Source organism: Rattus rattus, chromosome 1, assembly GCF_011064425.1.
Source record: "Rattus rattus isolate New Zealand chromosome 1, Rrattus_CSIRO_v1, whole genome shotgun sequence".
Lineage (NCBI taxonomy): Eukaryota > Metazoa > Chordata > Mammalia > Rodentia > Muridae > Rattus > Rattus rattus.
Window position 1 is genome coordinate 124,207,285 of NC_046154.1, and position 16,082 is coordinate 124,223,366.

General features: G+C 38.3%; 1 protein-coding gene across 1 annotated transcript in view; it reads right to left on the reverse strand.

The window, feature by feature from the left end:
- Window positions 1–735: 735 nt before the first annotated feature.
- Cngb3 (cyclic nucleotide gated channel subunit beta 3) overlaps window positions 736–16,082 on the reverse strand; it is a 191,198-nt gene continuing 175,851 nt past the window's right edge. Inside the window, exons 16-18 of the mRNA XM_032890369.1 lie at window positions 4,833–4,979; window positions 4,120–4,294; window positions 736–1,756 (exon numbers count right to left, since the gene is read on the reverse strand). Coding sequence (XP_032746260.1) covers window positions 1,751–1,756; window positions 4,120–4,294; window positions 4,833–4,979 — 328 coding nt within the window. The 3' untranslated portion in view covers window positions 736–1,750. The remainder of the gene's footprint in view (window positions 1,757–4,119; window positions 4,295–4,832; window positions 4,980–16,082) is intronic.

Genomic DNA, 16,082 nt, shown 5'->3' on the forward strand with positions numbered 1-16,082 from the left:
AACTTCCTGAAGTGCACTTAACTAACATGAAGGTTTTGTAAACTACTGTGCATATAGTTCTGAAAAACTGTGAGGATATGTCAATCTGATATATACACTATGCATTCCTAATCTTATCATTTTATCCTAAAGTTATAAGCAGCAATAGAAATTCCAATCTACTGCCTTTTGAAGAAAGAAAATGTTAAGGAAATGTTTAAGAACTACCAACCAAAGAGTACATGTGGCAGGGACTCATGGCTCCAGCTGCATATGTAGCAGAGGATGGCCTTGTTTATGTCACATTAGCCTCTGTTAAAATGAAGACAGTCTGACGCTGCTGTGCGTCTGTTGGGCCATCAGAGTCAGTCTGATGTCCTTTAAGTTACTATGAGGGAAACATTTAAATTTTATTTGGAAAATGATCCATTTTTTTCCAGCATGTTGCTGCAATCTGATTTTTGCCACAATGTGATGCTGCCAACTGTTTTTGCCATGCGAAATAGCATTTGCAGTGCCAGTGACATAGGCAAATAAAAATAATCTGTGACGGGAATATAAAGCCCAAGTGACAATTTGTTCAAGTGCAAAAGGATGGTGACTCCGTAAGGGAGTGAGACTTCTTTTTATAATAGTTAAGGGGGATCTATATTTTACCTCATGTGCTATCTGTATTGGGTCTTATTCTGGATAAATAGGTGAACACTACACTATTTTGTTAAATTGTAATATTTTTTGGATCAAGTTTTCTTTCTTGCAGTGGGATGATTGAAAAGGAAATCATCAGTTGGCAGAGTGAAGCTCGAAAGGTTCCGGTAAGATGTTGCATGTCACAGGGGTGAGGCTCCAAGAAGCTGGGGGCACAGTTGTTAGTGAGGGAACTTTGTTTTTGATTCGGTCTTTTGTCTGCATGCTAGCTAATCTTGCTAACTGGCATTGGCCTTGAGTGAAAATCAGAGTTCTCATTCAGGAGGTTTCATCCATGACGTCAGCCTGTGTCAACATCAGGTGCTGGATTTAGTGACTCAACTTTCTTATTTAAATAGAAACCACTTGATTTATGACCTATTTTATTAAAAAATTCACACTTTCACTATACACAAGAAGTAAGATGAGTCTACCTTGGACAGATGAGTCTACTTTGGACATTTGACCAAAGTGTTTTGCCAGAGATTATGTACCACAAAATTGTAAGCAGAAAGGACAGTAAATCACAGGAGCATAAAATCAAGTTTACGAAGGTGGACCATGGAAATTCATCAGGAAAGAAGAAAAAAATTATCTACTGCAGACATTTAAAAGAAATAGCAATTGCTCAAATCTGCTGACAGTGGGTAAGAGGATGGTTTTTAATAATCTTATTGATGAATTCAAAGTCCTGGAAGTGAAGCTAAGGATTTGCCTGGAGTTTCCCAGGGTCCCAGCGAGGTTAGTTTCCCTTATTAATTTAAGCTACAATTTCCGGGAATCTCTTTGGGAATAAGCTAGATTACATTTAAAAGACAATCACTTATTGCTTAGCCTTTCTTTGACTTTGATACTCAGAATCTCTCTCCGAGTCTCAGCAGCAGGAGCTATGTTGCTGAAGAATGATTGATAGGCAGGTCGCTTGGGAAAAACTGCCTTTTTAATAGACTGGGGAATTTCCTCCACTGTAATAAAACTTATTGTGCCTTTTGACCTGTCCAATGGTTTTTATCTTTCTGCTGGCTCTGTTCCTTTATCTTCATATTCTCTTCTTCTTCTTTTTCTTCCTTTGGAGCTTTCACCTTTATTTCTAGAAGAAGACACGATAAAGAAATAGTGTTGTAATCATAATTGTGATACTGGAACCATCACCAAACAGACACGGTCTAAATGAATAAATGAATGAATTAATGAATACAGGAATCGTGTCTACCTTTCTGCTCACTGCCATTCTTTACCAAGTTTCTTGTGTTTAAATGTTTGTTTTATGCTTATTTTATGGAGTTGACGTTTTTAAATGTTTAATTTTAATAAAAATATATATGATATGTAGTAAGGAAAGTTTGGCATCCTTTCCAGTCATGGTGGAACCTTAGGAAGAAACTCATATTTCTTTTCTTGCTTAATCTTGTTAGTCTCATAAGCACTTGAGCTATTGTTTCTTAATTTACCTGTGTATGTGTTTGTATATGTGTGTGTTTGTGTTTGTGTGTTTGTGTGTGCTTGTGTGTGTTTGTATGCATGTGTTTGTGTGTGTGTGTGTGCATGTGTGTGTGTGCGTGTGTAGGTTCATATGCCACGGCATCCATGTGGAAGGCGGAGGAGAATTTGACTGTATGGATTCATTCTTCTACCATGTAGATATTAGATTGAACTCAGGTTGGCAGACTGGGCAGCAGGTGCATTTAGCCATCTCTCCAGCCCCATGCTATTGGTTTGAAACGAGTCCTGTTTATTAGTATTACTGTAGAAATATCACATATTTAGCACATGTGCTTCTTGGGCAAAATCATTATTTTTAGGTTGCTGTAAATGAGGCACTTGGTTTACATTGTACCCTTAATATTCACCATGGGGGTTCTGTGTAGAATACCTAAAGATCTGACTTTTAGAATCTTCAAACTCGATGATTTTGTTTTGCGATATTTGTTTTTCCCATTTTCTTTCTGAGAGGTTCGTGGTTACCCATTTCTAACAGTGTTGGAGACAGCATGACAACTAACTTCAGGAGCCTGAATACCTCTTCAATTTCTCAGTTCCTGTGCACACAGATTTACTATGATCTTCAAAGAAAGCCAGAAACAATGGAAGGAGGGGAAGCAGCATGCTTTCCCTGTCTTTACTTTCAATGGAATTACCAGGTGACTAGGTGTAATTCCGAATGTTGATTAGCAGTTTGCACCCTAGTTCACTGGGATCTAATCTAAAATCATTGACTGGGTCTATTTATGCCACAGATGCCTTGATGAAATCTGTAGAGTTATTTTTGTCTTTACATGTTTTCTTAAATTTGAGTGTGTTGTTTCCTGGCATGTTTTTGACATGGTTTATATATTTACCTTTTTATGTGTATGTATTTGTTACCATGTATTGTGTAAAGTCCCCTTTTGGGATTGTTGTAGAAACTTTTACGAAGTAGTGTTGAGCTTTGTTTGGGGGAAAAAAGTCTCTAGATGTGGGCCCTGAGGTTTTGTAGCTTGGTTCCTCCTCCAGTTTACTCTCTGCTTCCTGATTGTGGGTATGCTGTGACCATTTGGTCTCCTTCTCTTGCCACTGTGACTTCCCCACTGGAACTATTTTATCAAGTTACACCAGACTAGCAAATAAAACCATGGCTTCTAGGAGAAATACCAGGCCAACTTCCTGTGAGTCTTAGACCAGAACTTTTTTGTTTTTATCAGCTGATCAATATATAACTTTATTAATTGTATGTTTTTCTTTAGAAATACATGATTTAATGTAACAAATTAACCCAATGAATTATGCATTCCCACACTGAGCTAATATATAATTTGACTGTAACGACTAGCCTGTGTGAAGATTATATAATACTCTACTTCCTCTCTTAGTGACACTGTAAAATTTTGTACTTATGAAGTCTGGAGAGTACTAGAGTATTGAACTTAGTACAACAAAGTAAAAATAATTTTAAAAGTCAGAACTACAAGCTAAAACAAACAAACAAAACAAAACAAAAAACCATAACGACAAACAGAAGGCTTTGGGTCGTTTGTTTGCATAAGAGCTGGAAGAAGAAAGAGACATAAACTTGAGGTGAACTTAGCAGACAGTACACCTACCAGATTTCCTCCTTTTATTTTTTCTTTCATATTTTGTATGTCATGACTGACACAAAAAATGTGTTGATTTGGGGGGGTACCAATAAGTTATAGTAAGTAAGGTTATTTACACATATAGAGTTCATGAGCAGTTAAGTTTGAGTATATTTATGAATACATACGTGAATCTAAATTGAACCAGCAGTGATCTCATATAATGATAAAAGTGGATAACGTTTAAATAATAAATGGCAATCTAAAGCACAATTGTTAGTGTTAGATTCATCCAAATTTCCTCCATTTCTGAACTAAAGCTGGCCTGAATGTGTGCCTTGTGGCACTCCCCACTCCTCCCGTGAGCCTCCCTGTCCCTGCCTCAGGTCAGCCTTGTTACCTGAGTGGTTTGTTTCCTCTTTCCCTTAAGGAGTCTTCCAAGGTCCACCTTTCCTGTGTTTCCCAGGAGGACTTTAAGCATTCGCGGTGTCTCTTCTTTTGGTGGGAAAAGAAAGGCAGATCTTGTTCTCGGAGGGATTGCCTGTGTGTTCTTTCCCTTCTGGCTTAAAAGAACTCTGGTGACAGGAAGAACATGGTTTTGGTAGTTCTGTGACAGCTTCAAGAGTCTCCCTGAAAAGCGCTACATTTTTCTGCCCCTGAGTTTTCAGTTTGGGGTATATTTTTCTTTTTTCTTTTAAATTATATTAAATTTTTAAAATTTTATTTTATTGTTATTTAGTTATTCACTTTACATCCTGCTCACTGGCCCCCGGCAGGTCACCCATCCCACAATCCATCCCCATTTCCCTTCCCCTTCTCTTCAGAGCCAGTGTGGGCCACCCTAGGTATTCACCCCACCTTGGCACTTCAAGTCTTTATGTTGCTAGGCATTGGGGAAAGTTGTAACTTACTTCATATAACACAATTACCTTCATCTTAGATTTTATAGAGGAAATCTAACTTTCTCCACCTTAATCTCTACATATAGTACCTCACTCTGTAGTTCCATTTGGCCTGGGACTTAGTCCAATCCTCCTGCCTCAGCCTTCTAAGTGCTGGGACACTATGTGCGCACTATTACACCTGCTTCTATGAGGGCTTTAAAAGTCATACTTGGCTTTCTTCATGAGGAGCTTTTTAGAAGATGGATAATGCAGCAGAATTTCCTGGAGAGTCTTTTTGTCCAGAGTTAAAAGATTGGCAAACCCATGGGCCACCACATCCGCTGTCCGGCGGTTTCCTCCTCCTTTTGCCAGAAGGCTGTGAGACAAGAAAGCAGGTTTTCAGTCACTGGTTTCACTCACCCTCCATTCATTTCACTCTTTTTAAAAATCTCAAACAGAACTACAAATTTAATTATTCAGTTATAGATTTTAGACTTGGTATCACAAGGCTAGTTTGTAAGATATCGATTTACTGTCAACATAGTAAGTCCTTCCCAATGGGAAATACAGAATCTTTAGCAAACTGTGTGTGTTTGCTGTCACATGGTCCATCTTAAATTATGACACAATCTAGAATCACTTGGGAAAGGGAATCTTAGTGAGAGGTTGTCTAGTGATGGATTATCTTGACTATGTTTATAGAGATCAGAAGACTTGTTCATAGTGGGCGGCATCATTCTCTGAGCATCGGATCCTCCATTTTATTAAGAGACCTGAACACTCGCATGCATGCATGTGTTTATTGCTCTCTAGTCTTGACCTCAACTTTGGCATAACTAGTTGCTTTAAGTTTCTACTGCCTGGACTTCCCTGCAATGATGGGCTGTTGTATGGAATGTGAACCAAACATACTCTTTCTTCCTTGAGTGCTGTTGACAAGATACACACACACACACACACACACACACACACACACACACACACACACACACACACACACACACATATCATGACAGCAGGAAGCAAAACTAAGAAAACATTTCACTTTAAGCACTCTGCACACTAAAGACACCTTAAAAATAGAGTCATCCACTGCAAATATTTTAAGAGCCCTCTCCCCAAGGAAATTTTGGAAGATAGCTGTGTTGTATACTTCTTCTATTGAGAACTATACTTCAAAAATATTTTTAAATAGGTAACAATGATTACAATCCTTCATGCCCAGTGTTCATCTGGTCTCCTATTTAGGGGAAAACACTTCGCTGGAAACTTACCCCTGCTGAGGAAGGAGGTTTTCCCTAGTGCAGCCCTTCCTGCCCTTTTCATTTATCTCAGGGATGGAAAGCAAAACAAGTCCTGTAAGGCCTTAGCTCACACATACTTCAAAAGGTGGAGACTCGATCCCGTGACTGTCGATGATTTCCTCCCCTCTGTTCTTTGTCCCAATAGGACTCCTATGCAATAGCGTGATTGCAATGGAAACAGATAACCCCTCTGAGGAAGAATACTTAAGGAAGTGTGGTCATGAAGAGAGAAAAAGAAGAGAGCACAAGAGTGTGGAACCTTTGTCACCTGCAGCTCTGACAAACAGCCATACCACAGCTCCCTGCCAGAGCTGCTTGAAACCTAATGTTAAGTGTTCATCTACCTCACTTCTCATTACCCCATTTCTAGCTTCCAGCAGAGACAACTGAAGCAGTTACAAATTACATACCAAAGCACATCCGAGAAACAGAAGAGATGACGCAGGTGTTAGAATTCACAGACAGAAAAGTTTAAAAACTGAGATCGATACAGTAAGGAATATAACAAAAAGGGGAATCATGCACGAACAAGTATATAATATAGACAGATGAAAAGTCAAAGAATATAAAAGAAATGCAAGACATAAAAAATGCTGTAACAGAGAGGAAGAATGCTTCTGATGGATCCATCACCACGTTGTCCAGGGAAGAAGCAGTGAACTTAAATAGAAGCCTTCCAGACTGACACGCAAAAGGAACAAGTAGAACTATACTACATACACAGAGAACAAGGGATCACTTTGAAATATGAGACATATACCTAACTGGAAGACCAGAAGGAGACAAAAAAAAAGGCGGGAGCAAAAACATTTCAGGCATAATATTTGAGAACTTTCCAAAACTAATGCCAAACACCCAAACCACAGAAGCGGAGAGATTGGATAACATCGAAAGGGATAAATAATTAGTGCATTTCTCAGTCCTCACCAGAGACACTCTCTTCTGTAGTAGATTGCTATTGATATGAAGATTCATAATTGGTCAGTGTGCAGGGACTAAGAGACTATGGGGCACACAGCTATAAATATATACCCCCTAAGTTTAGGGATTAAGAAGGGGCAAATGCAGTGAATATTTTTAGTAAAACAGTGTTTGGAGGACATGACAGGACCAGTGCACACATGAACTCTCAGTGGCTATGACTGGATGCATAAGCCAGCAAAAATCCCAGCTTGGATGAGGAGGAGCTCATGAACTTCCACTCGTAGATGAGGACCTATAGACAACTGCTGCCTAGTGGCAGAGAAGAGTCAGGTTCTTTTAGGTATGTGGTCTCTGACATGTTATTCAGTCTCCAGTAGATGGCCCCATACTCATGCGCATACAGGCAGCAGTAAGAAGACTCAGCAGGTTTAAAACAAAGCACATGAAGTTGGGAGAGGAAAATGGGGAGGGCTGTAGGAAGGGGCCTGGATGGGGCTTAATTTGGTCAAGGAAAGTTATGTGCATGTACGAAAATGTAAACAATAAAAAGGGAAAATAAACGATAAATATAACAAAGGAAATGAGCGAATAAATACCCCTCAACTACTCGTAGCATGTCATATTCAAACAACAAGAAACCAAAGACAAAGAATAAATCTCGAAAGAATGTAAAACAGGAAATACTTTGAGCTACACGTAGACCAGGACCACTGTAGATTTACCCAAAAGCAATCTCATCTCTAGACAGTGAAGTGAAATATTCAATGGTGAAAGAAAAGTCTATAGCCTGCAGTTCTATGTTTAGTGAAAGTATTCTTCAGAAGTAAAGGAGAAATAAAAATTTCCTCAAATGAGCAAAAACTGAGGGGATTCTTTCCTAAGAAACGTACCCTGCAGGAAATGCTCAAAGAATTCCCAAGGAGAAAAAAAAAATCAAAAACAAAAACAAAACATAGATCAGAAACTCACGTCTCCATAGAAAAAGGGAGCACACTGGGAGAGGAATAAATAAAGGGGAAGAAAACATATTTATCTTCTTATGTAAGAGACGATTATTTGAGTGACAAACTAGCAGTGCGTGTGTGTTTAATAACAGAATATGGGCAAGTGAATGGTAGTGTCACAAGGTGGGCGAGGAGGAACTGTGATAAGGGGCACTCTACACATTTGTGTTTTCATTTTTGAGGTTGGGCAATACTGGGTACCTGTGGCTGGCTTTGAAACTATGATCCTCCTGCACTGTGAATGGGTAGCTAGGGTCAGAGATATGCACCACTGTACCAGGCTAAGAATAATTCTTATGTTAAGAAAGGAGAGAAACAGGAATCATGGGAAATGCTCAGCTGAAGCTGAGCTGGATTGGGTACTTGGCATATAATCTAAGCATTTGGGATGCTTCCGCAGGACCACGAGTTCTAGGTCAGCCAGGTCAGTACTGTACATAACAGTACATTGTCTCCAAACAACCTCAAAAGTAAAGCAAGAAACAAACACCGGAGCAAAAGGAAAAAGGCAAGGAAGAGGACCTAATGCTAAGTTGGCCACTTAACTCCACCTAACAGTGAAGCTGGGGGCTGGGAAATGAAGGCTAGGGTTCTCCAAACCACTGTAGAACTAAACTACTCCTTCAAGACAAAATATATGTATTTAGAATCCTTCATTGTGACTGGGTTAGTGCATGGTTACGTTAGTCAGTGACTGCTTTTGCCAGAGAATACAAAAGGAACACATTTGATTGCATCCCTCTACATGTCTATGTAGCATTCCATGCATTAACATGTGTATGTATGATCTATCTACCCAGTTAGCTAGCTATCATCTATCATTTTACTAACTCATCTTCCCAGGTTTCTATCTGCCTTCCCGCTTGTCGATTAAGTGGAAGAACATGGATTCAATAAGGTAGTTTTCATTCACACTCCTGTGGTTTTTAATACAGAGTAATCAAGTAGTTAGGCAGGGCAGGATGTCATTGGGGAGCTTAATCTACACCCAGAGAACCTCTGTGAGCACGCCAGACTATGCAAGAGCGGAAATAACATATTTAAATGTCAGGCTATTTTGAGAGTTCTCAAGCTTTAATTAAACTTGCCTACAGGTTGCACGTTTGGAGTGCTTGATGAGTTTCTGAACGGAAGAAATAGTATGTCTGCCAGATGGATTTTGCCCAAACTCTCTCAGCAATGTTTTAAATAGCATCTTTTTTTCCCTCTTATCCACAAAATGCTTCCCCAGCAGTCCATGGGTGGAAAGTTTTACTCACTAAATTGCTTAGTAAGAAGGCTCCTCCCTTAATATCCACAATTTCATGTAGAGCTTCCTAAAGACTCCATACCAGAGGACAAAGAGTTGATGTTACAGTTAAATGTCTCCGGGTTAAAAAGAAGCTTGCACTGAGTAATACTTGAGGAAATAAAGGAATTCATTCTAATCCTGGGCCTGTTCATTGCCGTTACCTTAGATAGCTCAAGGACTTTTTTTTGATCTTCTATTCATCCATGGAACTATTAAACCCCACAGTGTATTCAGACAATGAGAGGGAATGGAAGAGACACACCATCAAAGCATGATACCATTATGTGAGAAGGCTGCAGGATTAGGAACTAAATCACCACTTCATATATCCATTTATGAAATATTACTAATCACTTTTGCTGAAAACAGAAACCTCTTTTTTTCTGTGTGGGAAACTGACTATGGCAATCAGTTATGAAGAAGTTTCAACCAGGGAGATTCTTGATTATGTTTAAAATGATTGAACTTATTTATTTTACATCCTGATCACAGCTTCCCCTCCCTCTCCTGTCCTCTCAGTCCCTCCCTCTCACCTCCTTAATGAATTCTTTTTTTCAATCTTTATTAACTTGAGTATTTCTCATTTACATTTTGATTATTATTCCCCTTCTCGGTTTCCGGGTCAATATCCCCTTAACCTTCCCCATCCCCTTCTCTATGGGTGTTCCCCTTCCATCCTTCCCCCATTACCACCCTCCCCACAATAATCATGTTCATTGGGGGTTCAGTCTTGGCAGGACCCAGGGCTTCCCCTTCCACTGGTGCTCTTACTAGGATATTCATGGCTACCTATGAGGTCAGAGTCCAGGGTCAGTCCATGTATAGTCTTTAGGTAGTGGCTTAGTCCCTGGAAGCTCTGGTTGCTTGGCATTGTTGTTCATATGGGGTCTCCTTCAAGCTCTTCCAGTCCTTTCTCTGATTCCTTCAGCGGGGGTCCCGTTCTCAGTTCAGTGGTTTAATGATGGTGTTTGCCTATGTATTTGCTGTATTCTGGCTGTGTCTCTCAGGAGAGATCTACATCCGGTTCCTGTCGGCTTGCACTTCTTTGCTTCATCCATCTTATCTAGTTTGGTGGCTGTATATGTATGGACCACATGTGGGGCAGGCTCTGAATGGGTGTTCCTTCAGCCTCTGTTCTAAATTTTGCCTCCCTATTCCCTCTCAAGGGTATTCTTGTTCCCCTTTTAAAGAAGGAGTGAAGCATTTGCATTTTGGTCATCCTTCTTGAGTTTCATGTGTTCTGTGCATCTAGGGTAATTTGAGCATTTGGGCTAATATCCACTTATCAATGAATGCATACCATGTGTGTTTTTCTGTGATTGGGTTACCTCACTCAGGATGATATTTTCCAGTTCCCTCCATTTGCCTATGAATTCTTAACCCTCGTTTGTTATATGTGATTACACACTCAGAGGTAGGTGCAGGAACTGAAGTAGTTCTGTGAGTCTACAACCAACTTAAACACATACATACACACACACACACACACACACACACACACACACACACACACACACACCTCTGTTGCCCATTTCCTAACATTCATGTATTAGAAAAACATCCCTAAATTGATACATTAATAGTATTTGGAAGTAGAACCTTGGGGAGCTAATGAGGTCACCAGGGCGGGGCATCCATTAGAATAAGAAGCTTCCAGTAGGGTGTGATATCACACATTTAAATAGCACCAGGGAGATAGAGTACTGTGAGTTGCAAAGTAGCCTGCTGTACATAGTGAGTTCAAGGTTAGCCATCACTACACAGTGAGAGCTTGTCTCAAAAGAAAATTAGAAAAAAAAGTGCTTTCTAATAAGCACCAACATGCTTGCTCTCTCATCATGTGACACCTTGGCCATCTTATGATTAGAGCTCTCAGCAGATGCTACTACTAAGACTTCACTGCTTGGGAAGAACTTCAGAGACCTGAGAGGCAAAATGAATTTCTGTTCCTTGCAAGTATTCCAGGTTTGGGAATTTTGTTACAATAAAAAAAAAAAAAAAAAAAAAAGAAAAAAAGGACTAAGATTCGTCATTACACGTATGTAACTATGTTCACATTCACATTTACATTTGGTATATATCCTAACATCTTAAACTGTGGCCTATGACCCTATATTTGGTCCCATGACTGAATTGAGTGGTTGTGAAAATTTGACAGCCAAAAATGTTTTCTTATCACACAACACCAATTAATTGAAAACCAAACACAAAATATATCAATCACATAATTTTACTGGTCAGGCCATGCAATACTGACAAGTGCTTGCCAGCAACATCTCTGTTGGATTCAAAGCAAAATTGTATGTTCTGAAATGGCATGTTTTAACTGTTCGAAGTTTAATGCACCTATCAAAATATAAGAATTTAAAACCAGAAAACATCATTACCACCATCATTTCTAAGTATTTAAGAATCAAATTAGTAGTGTCTTTGAATTACATTGGAATATTTGATTAAAAATTGCTGTTTGAGTTGTATAAAAATTGTTCAATGAATTTTAGGATGGAATTGGACAGAATTTTCAAGAATTCTTAGAATATTCATAAACACATTTTGTCATTTTATGTTATGTATTGCTGTAAATCTTCACTCTCAAGCACTTATGAATATGGAATTACAATATTTATCAACTCTGAAACCAGTGTAGAGGCTCTCTGTGTTATGGTATCAAATATTCAGCCAGGATTTAATGTTACTTTGGAATAAGCAAGAACAAGAACATTTACTTCACAAATATGGAAACGTGCCTCTACTTTCATAAATAGTAAACATTATATGTATAACAAAGAACTGTTTGTTTTAGCATAGCTGATATTTTACAATATTTAAACACTAGGTAACCGAGGTTCAGGGAAACTGAATACGTAGACCAAAGATATATCCATATAACTAGACCACATTATTTACTTATTTGGGCTTTCTCACGACATTCTTACCAAAAAGTACAATTGCAGATAACCAAAAAGATGATGAATTAATATACTAAGTATAAAGACATTCAGTTTTTTTTTTTTTTTTTTTTTTTTTTTTTCGGAGCTGGGGACCGAACCCAGGGCCTCGCTTCCTAAAGCTCTACCACTGAGCTAAATCCCAACCCCCAAGACATTCAGTTTTGTTTGTTTTTGAATTCATGGCTGTGAATGGTAGTGCATGCCTGTAATCTTAGCACTTAGAGAGGAAAGGCAAGTGGATCTTTATGAGTTTGAGGCCAACTAGATCAACACAGAGAATCGTATGCCTGCCAGGATTGCAAAGTGAGATCCTGTCTAAATAAATGATATTTTATGATTGCCAGTAAACATTTCATTTTTATACTTATTTTGTATACCTACATACATTTGGTGGTGTAAAAGAGTCATAGGCTAAAGGGTAGAAAAAGTGTAAGAGGTCTTGGCATATACATTGTGCATATGTATGTGTGTGCAAGTATATTTTTTTGAGTAAGTGTGATAATATGTAGATAGTCCTTAGTCGTTTACTTATTTCAAGCTTTGTATCAGGGACGCCACACATGAAATTACAAATTGTGTGCTGAACAAAGTCCAGTGTGGTTGGAGACCCCTGAATTTGTGCAGTGTACAACCTACCCAGCTCTCTCTTGCAGAATAGCTGTATTTAGGAGTACTCATAGGGGAAACAGACTACAAAGAGCAGACACTGAATGTAGAAACTTAAGGAAAACAGTAGGAACAAGTCAAAGTTATGTAAAGGTTAAACTTTGCCACATGTTTTTAAAAATTTCACATTAAATCGTTTATACTATAATTTTTTTTTTTTGTAGAGAAGCAGAGTTATCTCCCGAAGGACTTAATAAAACGTCCACCCTGTGAAGTGATAGATGGAGCCATATTCTCTGAATATCTCTTAGTATATTAATTCATATAGTTTTCAAACACAATTCAGTAAGAGTACTATGCTAGGTAGAGCACGATCACTCAGAACAGAGCATTCTAGAAACCCAACTCTCTTCATGTTGCTCTGCCATTATCCCTGAGACCACTTACAATATTTTGAGAACTAATAATTTTCAAGCACTTCCTTTGATGGGATTATCTCTTTATTAGTCCAATTCTGGAGATTGAATCCAGGACCTTAAAGGAGTTTGCTAAGTCAGAAATCTACCTCTGACCTACAGATCCAACTCACTATTGAGCTTTGATAAGTAGGTTGTGGTGTATGAGATCACATATAAATACACATTCTATTGCATGCAATCCTTCAGGAAAAGATACAGAACTCACTATAAAATCAAAAAGGGAAAAGCCCTAAAAGAACACGTAGACATGACACAACCATAATGAGCTGGTTGCAAAGGTACAACAGCAGCCTCAAGCTCTTTGTAGCTAGGAGAAGAGCAAGTGTGTTTGAAGACAGTGGGACTAGCAAATGTTAATACTGTTGACGGCAGGAGCATTCCTAGTTAACATCCAATGCTTACTGTGAGTCAGAGAACTTCACGAGTTGCTCTGTGAATTAATCCAATTAATGCTTTAGAGTCCTTTATGGCACTTGTCCATCACTGTGGCCATATTTGGTGGAGAAAAAAGGAGCAGTTTCAGACAAGTACTTTCAGACAAAACTTACCCACAAGTCTTGGCACGAGGTGTAAATTTAGTCAGCTCTCTTACACAACTCAGAAATATATCAGCTTTGATAACTACAGGAAACAGAAATGTTTCTAAAATAAAGACTTTCCTAGCCTTAAATGTATTTTCTCATGTATTTCCTACAATAGAAATAAAACTAATTCTAAATGTCATGTGTGAGAAAGCATCATCTCCATTGTTGAGTGACTAAAACTTTCAAATATTTGTTCTCATTAAGCAAATTTCCAGCTGAGCTATATTTGGGGACAGGAGCTCTGATCCCCTGGACTTTTCCCGAGACGTTAGTTAATCTTGTCAGGAAACACTTTGTTCCTGACAACTTTCCAACTTGGACTAAGAATACATTCTCTGAAACTTTTGCTGGTGAGCAAACATCAGAGGATATTCTGGGGTCACCTCTGCCTGGGTGTCTTTGCTCTTTGCAGAAGCTTTGATTTTCATCAAGGACATGCTAAATGGCAAGTACATAGTAGCCTAGATTTTTTTTTTAAATATTTGAAGAACTTGTGCACACTTGAATTTTTTAACAAAGTCTGAGTTTAGATTTCACAGCTGTCAAACATCCGGTTCTATTTTTTTTCGGTCAGGTCTTGTTTCAGAGTGGAATTGGCTAATAGACAAGAGGATGAGCAATAAGGAATCTGGGTGAAGGTCTAAGGAAGAGCGGAGGGAAACAGCAAGATGCACGCATCACTTTATGTCTTGAATATTAATCTCCTTTCGAGTGTCAAAGGAATACTTTACAAGCCTACTTTGGTACGAAAATACTTATCAAATGAGAGTACATTTGTCTGTTTCTTTGGAATCACAGTGGTTAACAATTTCATTTATTCATATGAAGCTTTTCATTTTAAAAGTGTTTTTCTTTTCAAAACTAAGCCACGATGTTTTCTTGCTTAATTATATCATTAATTTGTCTCAGTGGTTTCTAACCATGGCTAGGATTTGTAAAGGGAATTGGGCTAGGAAGGTGGCTTATTCTGCAAACATAAGGCCTTGAGTTCAAATTCCCAGCATCCACATTAAAAACCAAAAACCCCAAGGCAAGAACAGGCATGGCTGGGAATGACTGTAACACTGCCACTGAGGTTCAGAGATAGGGAGATCCCGAGAGCGCACTGGCCAACTAGTCTAGCTGAAAATGAAAGACCTTGTCTCAAGGCAGTGAGGGGGAAACTGACTAAGGAAGATACTTAATGACCTGTTCTGGGCTCTGTTTGATAACACCTGGGCATGCGCTTGTGCGTCTGTGTCATCCATTATACAACACACACACATACACAGACACACACACACACACACCCCAAATAAAAAATTTAATCCCTGTACTGTATTTCATATGGCAGTAAAGAGCCTACTTTAGTATTACATTGAGTTATTTCCAAAGGGGTCTTGAGAATATTTGAACACATATAAAAATGATATTGATTGTATAATTGTTCATAAGTCTGTGATGAGGTCAAACAGGATCTCTATAGACAGAGACCACATTATAGAGGACATAGTGAAAGTAGTAAGTAATTTTACTACTTTAAATTTTAAATTCAGGGTTTATTCACATTTGAGGTAAGAGAAAATTAGAAATGTAGGGCTTTATTCCATAGTATCAAGTATTCCTATTCTTGTTAATTCATATACTCACTATTTCAGTCTTTAATAAAAGGAAGACAAAATTACAAAAGAGAGTAACAGGACTAAGTCTAAGAATATAAATGAGAATTGTCTGAAGAACTAGTTGTTTCTCTGGTATGTGTTTAGAAACTGTTCCAGAAAAATAAAAACAAAGGGAAGAGACAAACTCAATATTAGCTTTCGAAATGTTTGACCTTTTCACAGTGATATAAAGTTAATATAAATAGAAAGAATTCATCAGAATGTGCAGTTCAGCCAGAAAAGTCAGTTCTTAAATATTTTGACTGAGACCTAAGCAATTTAGGCCATGCAGTCTATTGAATAACTCGTATTGTGGCTGTCAAGAGGAGTGGAGAGTGAGCAAAATATGGAAGGTAAATGACAATATTTATGAACATGGAATGGCTCCTAGGAAAGGAATTCACTTAGCAAGTATTTATTGACTACCTGTTCCCTTCGCCATACTATTTAGAGGAATGCAAATTGGAACAATCTATTAAAATGCAAAACAATTGGAAAAATAAAGCGAGGTCAGCAACGCTGAGAGAAAAGGGCTATACAATGTTAATTGGATTGTACATGTGCTCATTGTTTTTGAAAATTATCTGCTCATATACATGAGGCATTACAGAAATTCTTCTTTTTTTGACCTACTTATTTCGCTTTGGGGAATAAACCTGAAAGAAATGAGTTCAAAAGAACAATGAAGTAATTTTA